The sequence below is a fragment of the Crocodylus porosus genome, unplaced genomic scaffold (assembly GCF_001723895.1).
Source record: "Crocodylus porosus isolate Cpor-Errol unplaced genomic scaffold, CroPor_comp1, whole genome shotgun sequence".
NCBI lineage: Eukaryota > Metazoa > Chordata > Crocodylia > Crocodylidae > Crocodylus > Crocodylus porosus.
Window position 1 is genome coordinate 14329630 of NW_017728925.1, and position 24542 is coordinate 14354171.

General features: G+C 48.8%; 1 protein-coding gene across 3 annotated transcripts in view; it reads left to right on the forward strand.

The window, feature by feature from the left end:
- The window catches only part of LOC109314000 (retinoic acid receptor RXR-alpha), a 214891-nt gene that overhangs the window by 167125 nt on the left and 23224 nt on the right, over positions 1 to 24542 (forward strand). For 2 of the 3 annotated variants that reach the window (XM_019540909.1, XM_019540907.1), the window contains exons 5-6: positions 9553 to 9609; positions 16431 to 16600. In XM_019540909.1, coding sequence (XP_019396454.1) covers positions 9553 to 9609; positions 16431 to 16600 — 227 coding nt within the window. The remainder of the gene's footprint in view (positions 1 to 9552; positions 9610 to 16430; positions 16601 to 24542) is intronic. The other variant, XM_019540908.1, reaches the window with a different exon arrangement.

Genomic DNA, 24542 nt, shown 5'->3' on the forward strand with positions numbered 1-24542 from the left:
GGTGCCCTAGTAGGTCAGAAGACCAGGCTCCTTGTGGACCATATATCGCTATAAGGATTCATGAAGTGGGGTGGAGCTTCTGCACCCCTGCCTGTCACCCCTTTGCCACTGGGATGTGTGTCTGGTAGAGAAAGTGGCTCTGCTGCCTCCTGCACGTGGAGCTAAACCAGAGAAGTGCTTTGCTGGTGAACCCGGGTCAGAACCCAGCCACGCGGGAATCCAAAGCATCTGCAGCAGCAGCCAAGTTCCTCTCCATCTCCCCGGTGCACGCTGCTACCCCGTGTCCCATCCAGTCCTGGAGAAGGCGTTGCAGCTGCAGAGCGAGCAGGAAATACCAGTGGGGAGCCCTTTCTCATGCTCGCCCCAGCAGCCCCAGGAGAGCTCCCAGTGTAGGCTTTGGGAAATGGATGAGCCCATCCCCTTTTCCATCACCCTTTACTTCACTAATTCTCCTGGAAGGGCATTGAGCCGATACACCTATTTGGTGGCTCTTGGCTGAGCAAGAGTTCTCCTATCCTGATATCCCAACTACGTGAACTCTGGGGACCCACCATCACAATTCATGCTACAGTGTTATTATATATGCATGGATATAAGCCTTAGGGGTGCTCCAGGTACCTTACATAGTGGACACAGGTTTAGGCCTGTTGCACCAACTCCTCTTTTGGCAAGCTTTGGCCCCTTGCTCTGACCACTCGACTAGGCAGTTCTGCTTCTCCGACTGAGACCATAAATATTCTCCCCACAGTTCCTGTCTACAGGGAGAATAGGAAACCCAAGCACCAGTCATGCAGCTAGTTAGGTTTTATTTATCCAGATCAATGTGCAAATTAGGATGAGATCCCTAGGGTGCTCTCAGCATGACACAGAACTGATGCTTACTGCAGTGCTTTGCGGACCAAAGACGCCCCCCTAACTAATTGGCTTATCAATGGACTCCCCTTCTCCTCTGCATTGTCTTATAAGTCATATTGTGATTTGCTCGGTGTACTGTGCTGCCCCCTCCCCTGTCGTTCCTCCCCCTGGAGGAGCTGAGCTTGTGATGTGATGCAGAAAATGACTTCTTTCTGTCCTGCCACCATCTCAGTGTGGGTTGCTTGGTCCAGCGCGACCAGACTTTCACTCTTGCTTTATCCTAGAATGACTTGGAGCGCAGCTCCTGTCACCACACGGCTGGCACTGACCCGTGTCTAATCCCCTTCCCCTTGTGCCATGACTATGCATAACCTCCTTGCGCATCACACGCTCGCAGGATACCCAGAGCAGCCCACAGCAGGGCTGTCGCCTGTAGTTTCGTGTAAGTGGCAGCTGGCATAATTCGGGAGGAGGAGGGGCAGTGGGGAGCCAGAGGAGGCTAGGGAGAAACAGGGGATTCAAGTTTTCCAGCACATTGTTCCAAACGAATGTAAAAAACAGGCCAACATCCATATCCTCTTGCAGGAGCAAAGTTCAAGAGAGAGCATTATTTGGAGGAGCAATTTTGGAATGCAGCACTCTGCCCCTCCGTTTAACGAGCTCCTTTCTTGCATCCTCTTAATGACTTGCCTTGTAAACCTGGCAATTAAAAACCAATACAAGTTGAAAGAGACCCTGCACCTCAATCTGCTCTTGTCTGTTATCTCCCCCACCTGCATCCCCACGCGACTCTTCAGTAGTGCTGCCTTCCCCTTCCATTGTGCCGTTCTTTCGGGTTTGAATCGTTGGGTCACTTGTGCGGGGTGTGCTTCCATTCCAGTTTTAAAGGGACTGCTTTTTACTTGTCTTTATCACTGTGATGGGCTTCTGCATCATTGCAGAATCCCATTTTTGCCGTTGTGATGGGATTGACGGCCCCCCCGTTGACTTTCAAATTAGGGACCAAGAATGGGGTCACAAGTGATTTCTTGCATCTTACTGGTGGGGACAGTTCCAGTAAGATAAAGCTCTGTCTTTAAAAGAGGCATAATTGCTCAAAAGCCCCAAACCAGGTAGTCTGGTCTGAATTAATTTACTGAGACACCTCAGTAAGTTTTAGATGCACCAGGACCTGAAAGCCCCCAGAAAGTTTAAAATTCATTAGAATAGTTTTCCAAGAGCTTCTACATGCTTAATAAATGGCTAATGGGTATTTTCATAGAAGGGCCACAGGACCCATTGAAATGCAGATATTCGTTCATTTCCCCCTCAGTCGCCCCATAACTAAAGCACGCACCCACTCCCAGACGGGTCAAAGGGAGTCTCATGGCCTGGCTGCGATGATGCTATTAATGACTTTCATTTTCAAGGGAACCATTCTGAAGTCATGGCCTCTGGATAGAGATGCTCCTTACTCGCCAGGCTAATATTTCTGCTGGGTCAGAGCCACTTTCAGGAGCCACAAGGCAGTAAATGTAAATGCAAATGCATTTTTTTTTAAATTCGTGTGGCTGTATGGGAGTACAGGCTGGGGTGAGGTATCCGTGTGGGACGGGGGAGACCTGGTTTCCATTTCCACAGATGTGCTCTGTAACCTCAAGCCTGTGACAGAGTCCTTCTCTGTGACAGCTCCCCATCAGTGCAATGGGGACTGTGACCCCCAGACACCCTGGCAATGGGGACTGAGTGCCTCAAAAAAAGAGTGATGGCAGTTTCCAGAGAGGATGCCCAAGCTGGAGGATTGTGGTTTTATCCCCCTTATGGTGGATCCCTATTTTCTACCACAGAGCTAGTGACTGGGGTTGGGGCACACTAGGGAGAGACCAGGGAGGTGACGTACCTGGGCAGCGGAGATGAGCGCGTGCATTTGCACAAACCCAACCCCGCGGCTCACTCCTTCCTGCCCCCCGCGCGCCTGCCCCCCGCCAGCCGAGCGCAGCTGTGCAGAGTTTCTGCGGGGCTGATTTGTCTCCGGTGACATTTTGCTCCGGGGGGGGCAGCTCCGCTGAAAGAAGCTGCCTCCGACAGGAGCAGCGGGGTGGCCTTCCCTGTCTGCGCGCTGTAGCTTCAGGACTTCGCTGAGAGACGCACCGGACTTGACAGTCGCTCGGACGCCCGAGCGCTCCGGGCCTGAGCACAGCCGTCATGCACAAGGTTAAACTGATCGCCGAACGGGAGGTCAGCATTTCCCCCCACGGCACAGCAGCAGGGACCGGGGATTGTATCAGGCTTTGAAAGCAGGGCTGAAATCCTGTGTTAGGACCGGCTGGACTTACTCCAGCTGTGTCTCCTCCGACGCCAGGGACTTCTCAGTTGCTTTTCAGCAGCATTGACTGTATTGCAGGGAGCAGACACACTCCAGGACCACCCCTGCCTTTGTATACAGCAGTGTTCATTTATGCAGGCAGTATTTGAGGCAGTGAATGACAGCGTTTCCACCCCCCCAGTATTTTGTACAGCTGTTGAAGCCCCACCTCCTGCTGCCATCCTCACTGTATAGACGGGGCTTGCAACCACGTGTCAGTAAGACTCAGGCTGTGTGTGCACGGTGCGGTTGCAAGGACATTGCATTCTGCTAGCTTTTGGTCCAGTGTCTCTCTATTAGGGCTTACAGATCTTCCTCTTTTGAGGGTTTAGAGGTAGGTATTAACTGCTGGGCTTTTTCCCCAAGCTGCTCAGAGTCGCTCAACAAAGTGCTTGCAAGGGTGTCAGTCAGCCAGTGACTGGGACCTGCTGGGGGACACTCCCTCCTTGTAATTTGTCCATGAGATGCAATGAAATTCTTGGAGGTTACTTCAGTCTAGAAAAGTGAAAGGCACTGGTTTGGTTTTTCAAGGGACTGACAAATGGGTCCAAGCTCCCAGGAAGGTCAGCGTGAGTCCAACCGCCTTGGACAAGCAGGCTATATTCAGCAAGACCTTTTTAGCCATGTCTTCAAAATGCATGGGCCTGGGAATCTGCATTCATAATACAGGCCTGAAGAACAGCGTGATTAGGATAACAGTGGAAGCCAGATCACTTGACTCATGTCATACAGGACGAGAGCAAGTACTGATGAATATATACATTACAGAAACAAAATCCCAGGAGGCAGGCCTTTGCAGCGGTCTAGAACTCTCTGGCCGCTTAAGCAGCCTCAAATAATTTCCTTCTCTGGAGTAGTCCCAGAGGTTCACATGCCGTTAAAAAATACAGCCTCTTGCAAAATATGGCACATAGTAAAAAGTCTCGTCCTGGCGTCCCATTGAACAAAAAGAGCTGGTGATATGTCAAGTCAGCTTTGCCACCTGCAGCTATTGCTTCTCTCTGGGGCATTTCAAAGCCATCGGTGGTGGCTCTGAAGCTAATATAGGCAGAAAGTGGAAATCAAGACTTGAGGCTAAAGAGAAAGAGAGGTACAAGAACAAATTTGCCAAGGAGTTTAGGAAGGCTTCAAGCATCAAGGACACACCTATTCCTGTCCCGCTGTACAGAAGGGCTTGTTTAAAAACAACTCCAGGTCAAACACCATGCACACACCACCGTGACAGTGCTGACCTGGGTCCTGGCTAGATAAGCAAAAGCAGTAGTTTGCTCAAGTGGGGTCACAATCCCTTCCAGCACGAGTGACCAGAATTGATGGACTATATTGGAAGGGATTGGGGAAGAGAGGAAGGGAAATAGAAAGACGGTGGCTTGTCGGCACGTATTAGCAGGGAAGAACGACAAGAAAAATGACTGGGATATGATACGTGGTTTATGCAGCAACCAGGCTGCTCTCCCACACTGTCCAAATCAGACCTGGAGCTAAGAGGAGAGCCTTGCAGCAGTACTATATCCCCATCTGTTTAGGGGCCTCATGCTGATAGATGTCTGTAAGGATGAAGTTACGTGTTACGCTTAAACCAGACTAAGGGCACTTAAAATGGGAATGCCTGCACATGAAAGCTCATTAAATCGTGCTAAGTGCCCTCTGGACATCTCAGAGTTATGCCACTTCAGGCGTGAGTTAACTACGAGCTGTGCCATGTAGCTTGCATTGGTGTAACTTCAGTCTGCTCTATGGAGGTAAAGCAAGCAATCTGCAGTCCTCCAGCATCCCAGGATGCACTGCTTCCAGCTCCCCGCCATCCCAGCAGGGATAGAGCCCAGGTATCCTGGCTCCTAGCCACACTTCTGCTTGCCAGCCCTGTGCAGGCAAGAAACAGTAGTGACCGTTAGCACAAGACTGCTCACGGCATGCTTTAATTTACCCAACTTTCCACAGCTTTTGTGCAGCCTAAGTGCAACATGTAACTCCACCCTAAAGCCCCATGCACAGAGCTAGAAAAAGCAAACGGAGAAGCATCTCTCCAACCAGGGGTAAGCCAGGATATCTCATCGTGGCTCGCACTCCCCTGCCTCCAAAAAGCTCCTAGTCAGATCAGCCAATGCGCTCCTACAGTCGCATCCATCCATTGGCTTGCTCTGCGCCATCGCGGTGTCTTTCTAAGCAGGCAGAATCAGACTGGCTCCAGCCCCCAGAAAGTTTAAAATTCATTAGAATAGTTTTCCAGCCAGAGTGAGAAATGCCAAGAGAAAAAAAGAAAATAAAAAGCAACCAGCCGCCTGAGTTGTTATTCCTGAGATGTTTGGCTCAGAAACAAGCGCTTACCTGTATTAGTGCAGAGTAGATGGTAATTACAGGCTGCACGCAGGGATGCGAGGACTGATGGAGGCTCTCGAAATGCTTCATCCTGGCAACCCTGGTCTGCTTTGTGCCCATTTCTCCCCTCATTAAAATTCTTCTCCGGCCATTGACCCCAGCTTTTAGGATGGCAGGTAAGTCTGGCCCTGTGCCCAGGGACATCGATGCAAAGTCCGTACGGCAGGAGAGGACCACAGAGCACTTGCTGTTGGATGGGGCTGCAATTGCAAGTGGCCTAAACGCTGCGGGTAGCTTGGGAGCGTAGGCAGGAAGGAGCTGGAGCTTTTCAGTTCTGTTTGGAAGCGACTTTGCCTTTGTGCCCCATTGGCACCCCCCAAATTGAAATGGAGGAAGTGGGCACAGAGTACTGCCCAGTGTGGTTGCCTTTCAAAGTGTCTCATTGAATTGGGAAAAAAAACAGTCAAGGTGCTCAGGTGCATGCTGACCGCATCTTTGAGGCTTTGGATCCCAGTTTCCTTTGCTAGCTGTGGCTCATTTGCAGCTGGTACAGTCAAGGGGCTTGTTGGTTTTGCCCAGACCTCACTGCACACAAACAGGTGTTTTTAAAGGATACATTCACACAGGTAAGGGCTGGCACCCTTTGCTGACTGGTATCTGGTGGGCATCCCTTTTGAACAACACCTACCTACCTCGTAAGGACAATCTGGCAGTCTCAGACTACTGACTGTTTAGGAATTGGTTGTCTGGCCATCACAGCCTCTTTTAATCTAGGTGTTTGGGCACCTTCACACCCGGCCTTTGGGAGTGAATACAGCTCTTTGGCACACCATTGCCAAACTCAAGCATGCAAAAATTGAGAGTCTGGTGTGCAAGCATTTGTACAACTGGTGCTAAAAATGAGGGGATTTAAAAACAAAATAGTTATACACGTGGCGTTCTTTCATTTGCCTTCTAACTCTGACATGCTGCAGGTCACACTTTCTGCAAGCCCGATAGCTTAAAGAACATCCTGCCCTTGCCATGTGAAACACGAGCTGCGATCCCAGTGCATTTCACATGACTCCAGGAGGTGAGGCCTTAATGAACACCACTAAATAGTATGAGGCTCGTGGCAAGAGCTGAGGGTGCTGTCGTTGTAACCGATATCCTCCGTTGTGCCAAGGAAAGCCTCGGTTGTGAACCTCTTGTTCTTTTCTAGCAGCTGGTGAATTCATTACTCAGCCCACCCTGCTGGTTGGGAGTTCAGCCTCACAGACTCTTATTGATATGCTCTCATTATTAATATCAGTCTGCAGGGAGAAGATATCCACCTGCTCAAACCATTCGGGGGGGTGGTGGTGGTGGGGGGGGGTAGTTTTTCCTGGATCTCCTTAGGAACCACATTTTATTCCCTCCTTCCCAGTGTCTCCCTGGCAGCTAAGAACAAAACCAAACCTAATCGTACGTGTCAGTAGGCAGCTGTGAAATGTCCCGTGTGGAGGTCTCGGTAGACTTTGTACTTGTTCTAGGTTGGAGGCAATCTCAGTGAAAAAGTTCAGCTCTGTAAGTCTGATGCCTTGAGCTGTGTGGAGGATGGGTGCTGTATTTTGAGATCCCAAAATAAAGCTTTGTTCCCAATTGGAACAAAAACCTTTCCATTTTCTGTGGAGGAAAATCCACAAATACCTGTTGTTTGGGGTTGTTGACTGCAATTTCAAAATGAAACATTTCCAAATCCAGAGGTGTTTCAAAACTTAGAAAGAACATCGCCAAAAGGGGCATGTCATCATTGTTTGAGGTCCTTTCTTCATCTCGGTTTGACAACAGGGAAATCTCGGGAAATGGATCTGCGTTCCCTGCGCATTTTGATGTCCAGGTAACGGTGTGTGCGCTCCATCCGATTTTCTCCAAATCAGTTTGACTAATGACGTCGTTACTTGATTAGGTAGCAGGCTGGAGGAGCCCTGTGATGTCTAGTGAAGAGTCGTTTCATTTAGTCTAAGGATCAAATCATAACGTTGCAGAAGACTGGGATGGAAAAGTCGGGTTAGATGGGGGAAGCCAGAACACAGAGGGCCCTGATGAAGGGGTATGACACGGAGAGGACTGCAGTTCCCGCTCACACGTGAGAGTCGAAACAAGAATGTACTCACATGTACCAGGAGTGTTATGCTGCCAATACTGTGTAATGAAAGGCTCCTTTCATGAGACTGGGCTCTTGGTCTTTAGAGGCATGTTGTACCGTGTCTGCTGATCCCAGCTTAGCTGGTGGAAGCTGCATTTACTCCAATCAGCAAAAGACTTGAGGAGAGCAGAGGGGACCCTTTTTCTGTAGCCCCGTGCCCTTTAGCGTACTATTTTAATCACAGGATTAGCCAAAAGCCCATTCAAGCTCTAGGCCATATTGCAGGAATACTAATAAAGGAGAATCTCTGCCCCATGGAGCTTGCAAACTAAATATGCAGATGGGTGAGGTGTGCAGGCAATTCTGCAGGAATGCAACTACAGGGTCCTGAGCGCCGGCCACTGAGCCCAGCCACGTCACCTGTGGTGGCACCAAGGGAAGCACCCTCCTGGCCCTTGTAAGACTGCAAATTCATATTCTGAGAAGACAAGTTTCTTCGGGTAAATGTGATCTCTTTTATTAGACCAGCTAAGTAGCTGGGTAAATGGTTCTTTGCAAGCTTTCAGGCACAGACACCCTTCTTCAGGCACCACGAATTCATACCCAGGGAGCTAAGAGTAGCAGTCCCCTGCGTTTTCTGTCGTCTCTACTTCTCCTCTGTCTTGATTTGCTAGCAGTAAAACAAAAGCATCAAATTGCTCCAGCAGTCAGTGTGGTAGAGAGGATATCTTTTATTAGACCAACTAGATAGTTGCAAACACATTTTTTTTTTACAGTTATCTAGCTGGTCTGGTAAAACAGAGGTTCCCAACCCCTGCAATGTGGCCTGGTACCAGGCTGCAAGGGGCTGGCTGCCAGACCAGAAGTGACCAGCAGTCAACCCTTTTTTATATCAAGTATAAAAAAGGGTTGGCTGCCGGTTCCTTCTGGTCTGCAGTATGCCCCTCCACAGTCTAAAAAGGTTGGGAACCACTGTAATAAAAGATACCACCTCAGTCACACTGACTGCTTTTGCTTTTAGTCCAACATGGCTACAACCTTTATCCCTCAAATTGCTCCATGGTTTTAACCCCTTGAAAGCTACTGAACAGTTAGGGCCTGATTTGGATTCAGATCCTCCTGAAATGTCTCCCCCTCACATCCCTTCTCGATTTGTTTGGCATGAAGCCTGCAGGAGGGGGTCGTTTTCTTGAACCATCCCCCAATTGTTTGACATGCAGTAGTTTGGTGATTCCCACCCAGGCCTCCAGCGATGATGCCATGTAACTCATGGCTGGGCTGTGGTGCTCCTTCAGGATATGGCTTGCACCCAGAGGAAGGTGAAGGATGGCTCGGTATCTGACCGGGAGGTACGTGATAGACGCGCCGAGCACTGAAGAAAGGTACGAGATGCAGCAGCCAGAATTAAAACCTTCCCAGGGACCAGGGAGGTTCAGCCAGATTGTAGACAAAGAACCAGCCACAAAAGATAGGAGCTGGATCAGTGGTTTCTGGCTGAGGGTTTCAGGTCATAGACCCTTCCCCATAATGTTTGTTGTTAAAAATACACACGTGCCTGAGAGAGACATCCTGCAGTTGCGCTGAGGAGATCCTGGTATGGTCTAGACTCAAGAGTCCATCCCCATCCCAACCTTTTTGCCTCCCATAGGTGCTCCCATCCTGAGAGATGTCAATACCCAGCATGGCGGTGACACTCTCATGTGGCCTTTCTTATATGAATGACACCTGTTTAGAGAATCAATCAGTCCTTTCCCGCCCCTTCCCATCCTCCGAAGGAGGGAGATGCTCACCACCCACTCCCGGAGTGGGGAAGTGCCCAAAACCAGGTACTTAGCAACTGTGTTCAACCTAAGTAAAGACAAGACCAGCAGAAGGCAACAACCAAACGATGTAATGATTTCTGTTTCTAAATTTTATTCTGTTACAGGGATGGAGCATCATCCATCCCGGCCCACAAGACTTCTGGGAAGGCAGGAAGAACAAGGTATTCCCATTTCCATATTACCTGAGAAGCTGCCACGCAGCTGCCAAAGTTTGTATCTCTATAATATTTCTATTGAAAAGACGAACCAAAAGAAGCCAGTCCAACTGTACAGTATTGTATGTACTTTGTCAGCCACATGCTGCCTTTCTTCCTGTCATGAGCCCAAGGGCCGGTGGGGAGCGGACTCAAGAATAGGGTCCCAAGTCTTCATGACTAGCAGTCCTCTCCTCACGACCAAATTCCTTTTCCTTTGCACTCTTATCCCAGATTGCATGATGATAATCCATCCATTTGCTTGACTTCCTAATGCAGCAGAACCCCAGGTCTCCTTTTCTATCCCTGCTGGGTTTTGGGGTGGTTTTTTTTGGGGTTTTTTGTGACTAAACAAGCATAGGACCCCAGTCAAACACTGTGTTTCCTTCAGACCATCTCCTTTCCTTCTCAGGATGAGTGTTTGCTCTTGCCAGGGTTGTCCAGGCACGGGGAAGGGGTATTGCCCAAGGTTGAGTAATGGCAGAAACCAAGTACTGCAGAGCTCACAACTGGAAAGAGTTTGGGTGATACAGCTCAAGGGGGTGGGAAGAGAGAGAAAGAAAGGCAAGAAGGTGCGGGTGGAGACGAGGACTCAGTGGTATGGAACGTGTGCGCCCCAAGGCTGAGGTACCATCCCTCATCATCAGGCTTCCCCTGCTCTATTGGGAATCCTCTTTCCTGCTCACATCCTCCCGTTGACCTCCTGAACCACAGGTTAGTCATTCAAAGGCTATGAGTGGGTGTAGAGCGGATCATCATTTTACAGCTGTGGTTTCTCCAAGACAGGGCACACCTAGAGATTCGATATCCTCTTTATTTTTAATGAGCATGATTCAAAGAAGAACAATGGGTGCAGGGCTTGTGGAGGCATCAGCAAGTTGCCTACCAGCTGCTGGGTGGAGCGTGCAAAATGGAGGGAGGGAGTGAGACACCCCCACCACCCCCAGTAGTAGGAGCTTGTCCCTTGGCCATGTTGGGGAGAAGCGATGGAGATTCAGCTCCTCTCCCATGCTCCAAGATGGGTCTGTGCAAGTAAGGATTGAGATGGCACTGGAAAGCCTGTACCCCCCTTAGGGAAGACTGTGGGGCTAGCGATCCTGCATCTCCAATTCCAGGGCTTGCCCAGCTGAGGATCCCTTGGCTCTTTGCATTAGTGCGCGGTGTATTACTAGCATTGCACTTTTTGGTTTCCTTCTCATCCCAGCACCCTCATCTGTGTTCATTGTAAAGGATGAGGTCTCATTGCTCTGGCCTCTGCCTACCCTAAAAAGGCCGGATCTTTTGCTCTAGTGGGCTCTGCCCGCTGATCCTAGTCATCAGTAGGCTGTCAGCACCGAAGGCCACTGCTCCGCACTGAATACTGCTCTGTGACCTGCAGACGATGCACGGCTTGGGCTGGCAGGCCTTTTACCATCTCTGCTGTGATCCTCATGGAGCAGGCACTGCAAACTCTCTGTGCAAGTTCAAGCCTTAGTGATGTCTTCCCTGCCTTCAGCATCCTAAGCAGCTTCTTTCTTTGGGCGTTCAGAGCACCAGCGATACCAAAAGCTTCATTGCGGTCACCAAGGCAACAGGGCTCAAGGTTAATGAGCCCCTCTTCTACCTTTATGCTTCATAAGAGCCCCTTCCTATTTATTTTTATATTTATTTTTCTGTTTGCAATATTGACCCCAAAAAATGTGCGTGCGCTGCTCTATCGAGCTTCCTTGAATGATTTCCTTACTATGGGCTCAGGGGAGCGGGAGGGGAGGTGGCTTGCTAACACACGCACCCATGGATCTTTACCAGCCGGCGCAGGATCGATAAGAAATAGCTCCCCAGTCAATAGCAGAGATTGGGAGCATGAGGAATTGATCTTCATGTCACCATGGCAGCGATGACAGACAGGTCCCATTTGCTGCTTCAGAGCTCAGCACATCTCCATGAGCCTCACGGAGGGGTGCGGAGGGGATGGGTGAATGTGGGAGAAACCCCCTCCTGCTTGGTTGGGTTCAGGTCTTCGTGAGAGAGGACAGCGCTGTGTTGCAGCAGATCCCACCCCCGTAGCCCAAACTACCCCCTGCCTTCTCCAGCCTCGGTGCACTGCCATGCAAGCAGGAGCTTGGAAGGAGATTAATTTTAAGCAGCACAGGAAGCCCTTCCACTATGCAGGTGTAGGAGAACCACTCCATTGCTGCTGGGATGCATCCACCCCAGGAGCCATCGCCGAGGGAGCTAGAAATGGCCTTGTCCAGTTTGCCCCTCCATCCTTTGCCATGGGCTTTGAGACCTTGGGAGAGGTGTTAGCTGTGCAGTCGGCAGCTCTCCTTCCATCACGTGGAAGCACAGAGCCCTAAAAAGCACCGGCCGGAGATGATGCACAGAACTGGGATGGAGGCCAGTTTAGTGCAGTGCGTTCATGCCCGAGCTGGCGTTGGGGTTTACTGTATTCTCCCGGGTTTTTGTTTTTGTGTTGGACCAGAGGTGTTTCAGGAGACTGTGCCAACTCTGCTTCTGCCCAGAGGGTGCTCCTGCCTTGGCTTGCCAGTCCCGCAGGACTGGTTTTGCCTGGAGAACTTAGCCTGGGGCTGAGTAGACCCATCTGAGTCAAGTCTTCACTGCCCACTAACAGCCACCAGTGGAGCAATCCTTTAGAAATTGTCACATATGAGATCTGTCCTTCTCTCTCTTCTGCATGTGATGTCTGTGACTAATAACCAGCAAGGCACAGTTTCCTCACTAGCAAATCCTGTTGAAAAGCCACCACATCTCATCGTGTTCTGCAGGTTCTGCTCTCTCCAGGTCTCTCTCAGTGGGTGTGTCTACACGTGCATTTATGCCAGCTTAAATTTACTGCACAGTAAGTTACTGCGCAGCAAGCGGGAATAGGCTGGCATCTACATGTGCAGGCATTCAAGCACATTACTGCTGTGTGTGGACTGACTTGTAGCTCAAGTTAGTCCCAAGTCAGTCCACACACACAGTGTTACTGCTCAGTAAGGCGTCTACACGTGCTTTACTGCACAGTAACTGATCAGGTGTAAATTTGATACCTGCATGATGCAAGTATCAAATTTACATTCACGTAAGTGTAAGTCGCTATTTTTACTGCACAGCATGGGTGTGCATGTGTAGATGTGTGCCTGTACTGCACAGTAATTTCGGTTGCTGTGCAGTGAGTGCACAGGTGTAGATGTGCCCAGTGTGTGCAACTTCTCAGAGTTGAGGGCAGGTTGTTTTGGGCCAGGATCCACAGATTTAAGGTCACAGGTGACCAGAAATGATGCTGTAGAATCGCCTCCTGCATAACACAAGCAGCCCTAGAGTTTCACCCAGCATTTGCTTCATTGTGCCAACAACTTCTGGTGGACGGAGAGATTGGCTTTCACGATGACATCTGATCTTGATGTAGGGACTTCTCCGGGTGAAGCATTTAACCTAGCCCTTGGTAATGGTTACTTTCAGAGAAAGGACTTTTTCACAGTCTCTTTCTGGACAACTCACTGCCATTGATAAAACCGCCTTTGGCAAGAGTTGGCCTTTCTCGTAGGTTTTTAGATTGGGGTTTTGGCTTATGTGGTGTCATTTGGTAACTAGTCTAGCTCACAAAACATGCCCAAAAGACTGTCAGGAAAGGAGGCCAGTTCTGTGCTATGGAGCCACAGTTTGATATTATGAGCAGCAAAAAGTTCTAGGTTTCTGACAATTGAGAGAGAGAAAAAAAACCAAGCAGGGATATTGGGAATTTCGTGCTAGCACATAAAAGAAACCAGGAAAATTTAAGGCAGGCAAGGTCCAGATCCTCAGTGTGGAAAAAGATGGATCTAAGCCATTGGACAACTTCACACTATGTGACACTAATACCCCAGTCAGAGAATCTTGTGCCTTCAGCTATGTAACAGGTGCAGTTCATAATGTTAGATTAGCTTGCAAAATGAACGCCAAGTTTTTATGCAGCACCTTGCATCTTAAAGGATCCTAAAGCTCCTTGGGAAGTACAATGATAGATAGACGTACCGATGTGTACAAAAGAATGACTTCACCCACCAGTGAGTTGCAGCCAGGGAGGTGACAGCTACTTAACAATACATAGCAAAGCGCACAACTGCTTAAGACAGGAAGTAAAGGATCCATTTGTAAAGTGTCTGCAAGGTCTAGTTGTACTAGGATGAATACAAGTCCAATATGATGGTGTTGTTCCAGAAGGTAATTTCTTAGCGTTTGCATTTCCTCTGTTTCTTTGGAGAGATGGCGTTTTTATTATTCTTTTATTTTAGCACCTGTCATGGAGCCAATACCATTGATCTAAGAAGCCTTATTGTATCACAAACAGCCCCGATTTCAGTGGAACAAGTCTCTGTGCCCTTCCACTTTCCATTAAGGTCACATAACCAGATTCCAATCCAGCAAAGAGGTGATGCATTAGGGTAATTGTTAATAAGTGCTGTTTTCTCTGCTTTTACAGAGTACCTTATTACGTCCTGGACAAAGCTGCATTCATTTAGCCAGTTTCTGATGGCGAGGGGTGGAAAGCTCCATTACCCAAGTCCTTCAAAACTGGAATGAACTAGAAGGCAGTGTTGGGAACAGTCCTGTGCAGAGAAGTAGACCCATTAGATGATTAAAACCAAGTCTCTTCCGTTTTTATGGTGTAAAGTAGCGGATGCAATTAGTTACATAAATATGCTGCATTTGCATGGTAAAACTGCGTGCACCACATCTCAAAAGCAGATGAGGGCTAATAGTAATAACTAAAGGCCACCTGGGGAACATTTTGAGGGTTCAAAGCATCTCAGCTAAATCACAGCCATGCACCTCTGCGAGTTAAGGAAGATGATCCCCGACAGCACAGGATCTGGGAAACTGAGGCAAGGGTTAAGTAACAAGCCCAAAGTTACAAAATAAATCTTTGTCAGACTGAGTATTGGCATATGCAAGGATCCTGTGTCCCTGATCTAAACGCCAGCTGCTAGACAGTGACTTTCTCAAGGGAAGAGGGATGTTTCAGCGAAGTACATGGCATCATGCAGGATCTTGGCATGTCAATGGGGAAAGGTCCGAGACGGAAAAAACCCAGCTTCTCAGGAGCCTGGGAGGGAGTGTGCAACTAGGATGTGCCCTTCTGTCAGCAAAGCATTGGGGCATATTCCAGACACGCCGTTGGTTTCTGCATCTCTGGTAGGTGCTGCTACGTGGCTGGCAATGCCATTGGATCAGAGGCAGGACATATACTCCACCTTCCCCAGGACTCTCCTGGGGAAAAAGTCTTGCCTGTCTGTGGAAGGCCTGGTGGCTGCCTTGGCTCTAATTTTGGGATGACCCACATAACAGGGAAGGCACGGCCACAGACAAGGACTTCTGAAATGCTTTTAGAGGGCTGGCCTCCCGTCCTTTGATACGCAGCAGTCAGTGCTGGAGGCTGTCCCTTTCTGTTACTGTACATGTGACTTTTAGGTTGGACAGTGTATTTTTACAGTCCCTAAGTAGATCTTCTATTCTCTGGTGGTTTCTTTTCCTTTCTAGTTAGCACACCACTGTGGTGGGGGCGAGGGTTTTGCATTTAACTAAAAGTTATGACTCACTGTGACATCTGATGGATTTTAAAGTTCACCACTGTAGAGTAGACTTGTGGCTCAATGGAAATGGAGTTCAAGGCGGGTTAAGGATGTGCAGTGGGGGGTCACTGCTTGGGTGGAGCTCCTGTCTGGTCTGATAACATGCATCCAAGGTGAGAAGAGCCCTGGACAACATGGAAAAGGCTTGAGAGCACAGGGAAATTCCCACTGAGTGGGTAGTGAGAGAGAAATCATTGACTTACATGAAAGGAAGGAGGCTGTCTAGGGTTTGGGCACTTGGCTGGGATTCAGGAGATTTGGATTCATGTCCTAGCCATGCGCCAGTGACTTGCTGTGCGATGCTGGACATGACTCTTCAGCTCTTCCTGACTCAGTTGCCCATCTGTATAATGGGTACAACCCTCCCCTTCTGGTAGCCATTGCTTCTCTCGTGTGTTTAAACTGCAAAGCCTCTCTTATTAGGGACACACATAGCACATGGCACAACAGAGCCGTGATCTCAGCTGAGTCCAGTGTCTATTTTAAGAGCACTAGCAGCAGCCTTACAGCAGCTGCTCCTGTCAGTGGAAATAAAGCAGAGAAGAGCCCCTCTATCACCTTGTTGGTAGTGCATTTCCGACGGTCTCCAAAGAAAGTTGGACAGTGTGGACACCAGCATCAGACTAACCTCTTCTTTTGAGTTTATTTTTTTTTACTCTTTGTCCTGCTGTCCAGGAGCCTCCTCGATATTTCCCCCTCCCTTGCCACCCATTCTTTTCTCTCAACCACATCAGTTGCATCCGATTCCTCCCTTGACTCTTTATACATAGCTCCTTAACATTTTAAAAGGTTTATTTCCAAGGAGGGGGCTTCCCTACAGCTGCCCAGCCTCTGGTGGAGGAGAAATCCAGGATAGAGCTGAAGAAATATCTTTAAGCTTCTGCTTTACACAGAGATGCATGCGCAGCCCAGTTTTTTTAATGTGCTCCTCGGTGGGGGGGGGGTTCAAGCAGACCAGGTCCCCTCTAACCTCTCAGGGAGAAGGTTAAAAGTCAAAGGGAACTTGATTGCCTTCCTAGCAGCGTCGTTCATGTTACCTGAGGCCACAAGGGCCAAACCGCCTCTAGATTTTGAGGATTACTAAGCCTTGCAGCTCCCCGGAGACCTCCCAAATCCCAGTGATAAAACCACAGCTCCATTAGCTGGGAACCGCAGCCTGACATGTTCTCCTCTTCTTTGCATCCGTGTCTCCAGCTGTGCAAGAGGAGAGGCAGAGGGGGAAAGATCGCAACGAGAACGAGGTGGAGTCGACAAGCAGCGCCAACGAGGACATGCCCGTGGAGAAGATCTTGGAAGCCGAACTTGCGGTGGAGCCAAAGACAGAGACGTACATTGAAGCAAACATGGGCTTGACCCCCAGCTCGGTAAGGAATACCTCCGCCATTGTAGCCCAATCTGTGCGGGGCCTACATAGCGAATAAGACCCTGAGCACTGCCACCCTGCCCTGCCTAATTTCAACGTGGTGACTCGCGTAGATTAGAGGAAAGGACAGCGTGTTGTTGAAGCAGTAGGCCTACAGCTCGGAGAAATAACTTCTATTCCCATGCCTGGCACAAGCTTTCTTAGATGACCTTGCCCAAAATGTTAATGTGCCCCAAGATGTATTTTGCCCACCTATAACATGGCAACCATTTGCTTCTGTGATTTAAGGAGGGACCCGAGATAAGCCTGTGCAAGCATAGGTAGATTTAGAAAAGTGCATAAAGCATCATTTCTTTTGCAGTAATGCAGTCAGCCATACAATACACCACAATCTAAACCAGTCCTTGACTTGAAGAGGTTACCTTCCAAGTGATCCCAACCCCCCCTGCCCCTTTCTGGCTAAATGCAAAACTATCCCAGCTGGAAAATCTGGGTATGAGTTTTCTAATTGCAAAGTTGTTTAGCTGCATTGTGAAGGGGGCGGGTGTATTGCTCTAGAGAAAAAGGCAATCAGGAATTGTGGTAGAGATGATTTCTTTTATGAGACCAACAAGATTTTTGCAAAAAAAATTCTTTAATTGCAAGCTCCTGGGCACAGACACCCTTTATCAGGCATTGGAGAAAACTTGGGTGAAGGTTTGGATTTTAAACTTGTTTTTCTGGAGTGGTTAGACCTTTGTAGCATCACCAAACCTGCTACACGATAAAGGTTTGGCTGTTTATGAAACCCTGTCACAACAGCAAATATCTAGTGTGTACCCCAAACATGACCTAACAGTCTGCTCAAAACCCCCTCATTTTAGATAACATTTCCCCCCCTTCTTTATAAGGCACCTAAGGCTTTTGCTCTCATTATATTTCGGTCCCTGCGCCTCTGGGAATGACTGCTCTCTAAAGGAAGCAGCTGGCTATTTCTTGCAAATTTATAAGGGAAGAACCAGGCTTCTGACTCCACTCCTAGCCCTGCTGTGGATTATATCCAGGGGAGCCCTGGGATGCTGGAGGACTGGAAGTCTCTAATTGTAGAAAACCTGGGGGGAGGAGAAGGAGTTTGGGGCATTTTACTTATTGATCTATGCTGCTTGAGTTGCTATCAGTTGGGAATTTTTAGTTTGTGATTTTCCTTATGAATGTTTCCCTTAACATGGGTAAGCCAGCCAGGTGGAATGGCTTGGTAAACCTCCTCCCCACCCCCATAAAAAAAAAAAAAAGTACCTAGCCTGAATGGTTTCTTTTGGGAGTAAGGAGGTGGGCCTTAAAGCAAATGCTGGGCAGCTAGCCAGATTATTCAGTCTCTTGTTGCTGTTGGGATGGGGGAGAAGTGGTGGGACTCTTCATGGTCAGGCTTGTAAGACTGGTTGTAGCTGATAAAGAGGGTTAATGTTCAATTTGGACAAGAAATGAAAGATCTCTGAAATAACAGACTGCAAGTGTGATATGATCAACTGCACACATTCAGAATCTGTGTATTGTAGCAGGTTTGGTGTGGGGGGGAAGCCCATGGTAGCTAGCATTGCAGCTCATCACGCATTAATAAAGGTTTAGTCTAATTTGTGGGTACCTTCCTTAAGAGACCATATAAGAAATGGCAGGATAAAATAGAGTGAAGGAGAAGAGCTGGGACTGCAGGTAGAATGAAGAAGGCAGAGACCTCGGGAGTGGTGAGCAGTATTGAGGATATGGGAAGAATTGTTTTTTTCCAGTACATCTCTATTAGACCCTTGTGCACTAGTCTAACCCTAAAAGAGCACATTCTTCCATCCCATAATGGAGAACACAGACTGACCCTTACCTGAGAAACTCGTGTATTCCCTCCTACTTCTGTTTGCTTTATTTTAATTTGTTCAGCCCCTTTGGAGAAGAGAGCCTCATGTTTAATCTGTCAGAAAACAAGGTGCAAGATTTCAAGCTAGGGTAGAAAGCTCACTAGACTTGCAGAGCTTCACTCTTGTTAAGCTTTGCCAGTCCTCGGTGTTTAGGGCAGGTGAATACCTCTCACACAGCTGAATAATACCTATCGCACATGATAACGAGCTGCTTGCCCACAGAGTTGCAATGAGTAACTTCAGTGCCACTGTGAGCCTGAGGCAGGTTATACTAATGCCTGTAAGTTAAAGATAAAGAGTTTCCTATTCAATGTGCCACATGTTAAGGTCTGCCGAGACTGCGGTGAACTAATTCCTAATATCAAAAGGTGTTGTAGGGCTGAGCCCATACCTAGTAACAATGCTTTTTGCAGAAATTCTTGGTCTTTTATTTAAAAACAAGTCCTGTGTGCTGTCACTAACTACCTTTTCTCTCCCACTTTGTTCATAGTTTCCTTCTGCAATGGGAAGCTGTTGATAATGTAGTTTTTCCACCTAGAATTGATGGCACAGTTTCTCTAAGCTCCTTTGCTTTGCATCGGTCTTTTTCTGCAAGGGGTGATGCTGGGCAAATGATCTCCCTATATCTTTGCCCACAGCGAGTCTTTGCTTCTAATTGCAAGAAGCACACAGATTATATACTCCAAGCCAGAGTTGCTTAAACTTGCTCCAAACAATGCTAATTTGTCTGGAGCTCAGAGGCAGATAGAGTCGCTCAGGTCTTAAGTTTCAGAGGTGCCCTTGTTAGCTTATTATGCTTGGCAATTCTATACAAGGAGCCAGGTGTCTTTTAATTTGTCTGCGAAGCTGAAAACACACCTGAAATTCATTGACATCTGGGTTCAGACAGATCTGTGTTTCAGGGCCTGGGATAATGCAGTATTAGTCTGCAGCCTGTTTTCCAAGCATGCCTCCCCTTCCCCTCCCCATATGCTAGTAGGTATTTCTCAGAATTAAGCAGTGAATTGAAGATATGTTGGGGGTGGAGCATAGCAAAGGTTTCACAGTGTACAGCAATGCTAGCAAAAAAAAAAAATGTAAAGGAAATTGGAGTGGGAGGACTGAGGATGCAATGACTCTCTCCACCTTAAAGAGAAATCCCTAAGCTCCCAGCAGGTGCATTGCAATGTGTGCACACTGCTAGGCTGCATAGAAGGGTCCATCCAATATTGCACTCGGTGGGTCCCAGGCAGGCAGTCGATGCCACGTTAAGCAAACAGCAGAGATTTCCGATCACCATCAAGCAGCGGTTGGCTTTCCCAGAGGGAGGACTTGCAGAGCGGTGCCTTGCCTAGTGTTGGGACCTCGGCTTGGAGGAGCCTGTGACGGCGATCAGGATTAAAAAAATCTTCAGGGGAGTTGTAGCGCGAGTTGCACCGACTTGAAAACAAACCCCAGAGAGCGAGCTAAAATAAATGGGTTCATCTGGCACCATGTCTCTCCCAGCTTCTCGTAGCAAATTGAAAGCCGGTTGCTGCATAATTCAACACACATTACTGCGAACAAGGATGTGTAGTGCATCTCAATAGAGGTGGGAGGCTTGTTGAAATGCCCTATTATTGTTGAGCAGCTTCCGTCAATGAGGTGACATTTGTAGCAGGTTGAACAGATGTACAAGATCAGTGGCTCAACAGCGATGAGGTCACGAGGATGGAGAGAGAAGTCTGTCTGCCCTTCTTTCAGGCCTCCCTGGAGAGCTGCTGTGATGGAAAGGCAGACGAATTCAGCGCCTAATAGAGACAGAGTCAAATCCAAGCTCTTCCCCACTAGCCTGCTATGTTGGGTCCTTGCCCCTGGACCGTAGAGCATCTGCTCTCAGCGCTGCCGCTCGCAGCTCTCTGGCACGTGGGCATCACATGCGATGGCTGGGACTTCCTTCGAGGTTGTGCCAGATTTGGGCTGAGGATGCCAGGGCCCTTCCCATCGCAGTCCCTGGGGCTTGATCTGCCTGCCTGCCAACTGTCGGGCTGTGACAATCTCCTCCCAGGCCTGTGAGGCTGTAGGCTCCAGGGACTCCCCCTATCCTCTGTGGGAGCAGGAAATCTAGGAGGTGGCATATAAGCCTGGCTTTCTAAGCAGATAAAATGTCGGGTCCATGCAATGACACACCCATCCCAAAAGGATCCCCCTACGGTGAAGGATGCTATTGCTCAGGCTGGTTATGAGCATGCTGGAGTGAGACTCAGGGAAGAGCAGAGCTTTGCATAGGACAATGAGACTGGGTGATGTCTTACCCAGCGATATGTGCCAATGCTTGGAGCATTTTGGCAGTTCCAGTCCTGCTGGGCTAGCAAGGGATTATCTGTGTGTGGACCGGGGGGGGTGCATATTGACTGAAGAAGTGGAGCTATTTGAACCCATCTACCTTATGCTCCGCTTGCCTTTTTTGAAGGCAACCAAGTGGAAGCGATCTAACATCGCTGCAGTCATGCACAGACCTGTCTCTAGCCTGCGCAGACCTGCGTGTTGTGCCGCAGCTCTGAGAGTCAGAGTTTAAATGCTCTCCATTAAAACGCCCACCAGCAGCACAATTGCACCTCGGCGCCGTGGCAGCCGGGGAATTGCTCATTGTGACACCGTACATCGAATAAGTTCACGAAGCTCCAGTCTCCACTTCAGACAGACCTGGTTTCACATAGCCCGTATCGGAAAATCCTCCACGGTGCTGAGCCGCCCTGGCACGTGCCTGCTGTGGGGACTCTCCTCTCCTTGCAATGCACCTGTGGAGAAGAAAGGTAGTTGCCCATCTCTAGGTAGCTGACTGTCCCCTGCAGCCCTGAGATTAGATGCTGGCTTCATTTATTGACTCCAACAATTAAAAATCAGCCAATCGTCCCGGATTATCTGGGACTGAATTCGAAGAATGAGACGTCTGTCCCAGATTTCAGCAGCTATGTCCAAAGTTGGCTCCAGGCAGTGCCCTGATGAAGGCCAGCATGCAAAATCCCCATGCAGACGTTGGCTGCAAAACTGATGGTCAAGTTCAGGCCTATTCTCAGCTGCCCATGGAGGATTTGGGACGGTGTCCCAGATTTTGTTGGGTGAAAGCTGGTCGCTTTACCTTGAACTGCATAGCAAGTGGAGGCAGGAGGCTGAATTTTGCCTCCACCTGTCCACCCCTCTCCCTGCCGTTCTGCCCCGACCGGCGGAGTGGGCCTGAGCCTCGGGCTTCTGCAGCATCAGCATCACCTCGACCTGTAACTGAGAGGCCTCATCCCCATTAGCCCTTAATTGGCATTTGCAGGGAGGGTTTCAGGTCACCGTTTTCTGGAAGATGCCTCCAAGCTCATCTTCTCCAGAAGGATCAGGTGCCGGCGTGTCCTTTTCACGCTGTCACGCTCCAGCACCGTGCCCATTTCATTTGCCGCAGGAAGGATTTGCTTACCGGGGGCCGAGGAGGGTTTCCAAAAGCTCTCAACAGATGCTTTCGTTGGAGGCAGGCAGAGTTTTTCCAGCTCGCGAGGGCGATAATGTTAGCCGCGTCTCATGCTACGGTGATTAAAATTCTGCCCGTAAACACTGTGGCTGTTCCCAGAATGGAGATGTGAGGTATAATTAAAGCACTTGGGAAGGGCTATCACACTGACATGGGCTTGTCTCTCCTCTCTGGCCCGGGCATGGGATGATGGGGACGGCCTCCCAACCTCGTCAGCGCTCGTTCCGGTCACGGAGGACGTGACCCCTGGACCCATGAGCCCCTGGAGAGGAGGTTTAAACAAAGCCCCGAGTCCGCAGTGCTAATCTCTGTGCTCTTAAAGATGGAGCCGTGCCCAGCTGCTTAACTCGCTGCACATCTTCTCATTGAGGAAGCCCAGCTCTCAGAAGCAGAACAAAATCAAACAGCCTTTGTTGAGATAGGGAAACCCATCGTTTTCAAGCTGCGTGCATTAAAACAGCTTTTTCACGAGAATTTCCCATCGGGTGGTGGGTGGGAGTCTCCTCGAGCACGTAGTCTCCCAGCTGAGTGTGCACATGCGAACTGGAGGGCCGTCTCCATCATTTCTGCACGCGGTGCAGCAGAGCTGGGCTCTTCTCCCAGCTCGGACTTCAACTTGTATCATGAGGAAGGACTGAGCTGCCAGGGCCTAGGTTTTTTGCAAGCGACTTGTCTTTCCAGTTGTCTGAGTTCTGTGGGGAGTTCAGCTTTGAGAGACATTTTCTTCTCCAGTTGAATAGCCCAGATCTTTGGCCCCCGCTGAAATGGTAGCCTTTGCGCTCTCCTGTTCCCCAGCTGCCCTGCCATGTACATCAAGGACCACTTTTCCTTGCCTCACCAGGATGATACGGCTTGACATTGTTCCTAATGGCATATCTTTTATTAGACCAACTTCAATAGTTTGGAAAAAAAAAATTCTTAGCAAGCTTTTGGGTTTAAAAACCCTTCCTAGAAGCACTTCAGGACCTTGGGTGAAAGGCAACGTAGGCAGGCAGTGCTCACACTGCATCCTGCAGTCTCTGCTGAGCGGGGTTGCTCCTGGTGTTTGGATTCAAGCTTCCTTTCAGCGTGGGGAGGTGGGATGATTAGATACGGATGCTGCTAAAATATGGGAGATCTGCCTCATGACTTCCCCTGCCTCCCCTTGGGCAGCCCTGTACTCTGTTTTCAACCTGACACCTCCAAGGAAGAGTGCCTGTCCTAACAGCACCTCTCCCTCTGCCTGAAGGAGGGTGTTTGTACCTGAAAGCTCACAAAGAACAACTTTTCCAACTATTTAATCGGTCTAATAAAAAATATTGCATTTACCCAAATAACCTTGCCTGCCTAAATCCGCAAAGCAGAGCACTTCTTTCTGTGGCCCCGGGCCTCCAGGCCATGTTGCCCTGCTACCTGGTTTCCCGCGCGCCCCTGAAAGCAGGGAAGGAGCAAGAAGGATGAAAACTCCTAAGAAATTCCCAGCACCTTTCAACTTGGACTTAAACCCAAGACTGCACCCATCCATCTCTACAAGTAACAGGTGAAAATACTCCGGTGTCTTAACACTTGCCAAGTGCTTGTTATTTTTAAGTACCGAGGATTTGAGCTTTTGGCCACCTAGGTGCTAAGTTAACATTTACTTTTATGTGGCTGCAGAATAATTTAGGGTAGGCACTTTTGCGAGCGGCATCGTGGTTTCTTTTAAGAGGCTAAGAGCATGGATGTCTGAGGGTCAAAAGACTGGGATTCCTGTGTACTAGTTGGAAAAAGTTGCAGGGGAGAGTGGATATTTTTCAATATTTTAATTTTAACACTCTTCTCTGCAATGTATCCTTATTTTCAAATGACTAAAGCAGTTTCTGAGTCGAAGAATCAAGGTGAAGAACAACTGTTTGGCTTATGGGACCTCAGTGCTGCTTTAGAAACCGCTCTTTCCTTCCCTTCAGCTCCCTTTCTGCTTCCTCACTTTCCCTTTTCCGTCTTGCTCACCGTGTTGGTTTTTTTGTGGTCCTGACTTTTAGACCATATTTCCGAAGGATCCCGTCTCTGTAATTGGCTCCTTTCTGGTCTTAGCCGTTGTGTGGTCATTAAACGTGATCATTTCCTTCCTGAATTCTCCTCTCACCCCATCTCTCCTCCTAGTCAGGTGGACATACCACACCGAAGCCAGGACCTGGTTATACATCCTTCCCCCACATTCCTGCCCCCGGGGATCAGAAAGTGATAATTTTTTGTTTTTTGCAATTTCTCAGTTGGTCTAATAAAAGGTATCATTTCTGAACAAAGAGTTCTAGCTTTTTGCATTTCTTCCTGCCCCCAGTACATTCATAGGTCTGCATCAATTCCCAGACGCAGTGTCTCCTGGGCTTTTGGGATGGCCCATGAAGGTATTATTATGGCCATTCTCTCTTTCAGTGGTAAAGAGGTGGCTGCAGATACTTCAGACACATCCCGAGTGATTTTTATTTCAACAGTGTTAGAGACTCTGGTTATTGGTCCAGCTTGCTGCATTGCATGTCTTGTTCCTTCAAGACCTCATCTGTTAGACAGGAACATCCCTGAGTGCATCTGGGTCAGTAATAAGTGTGTTGTCTAGATACAGG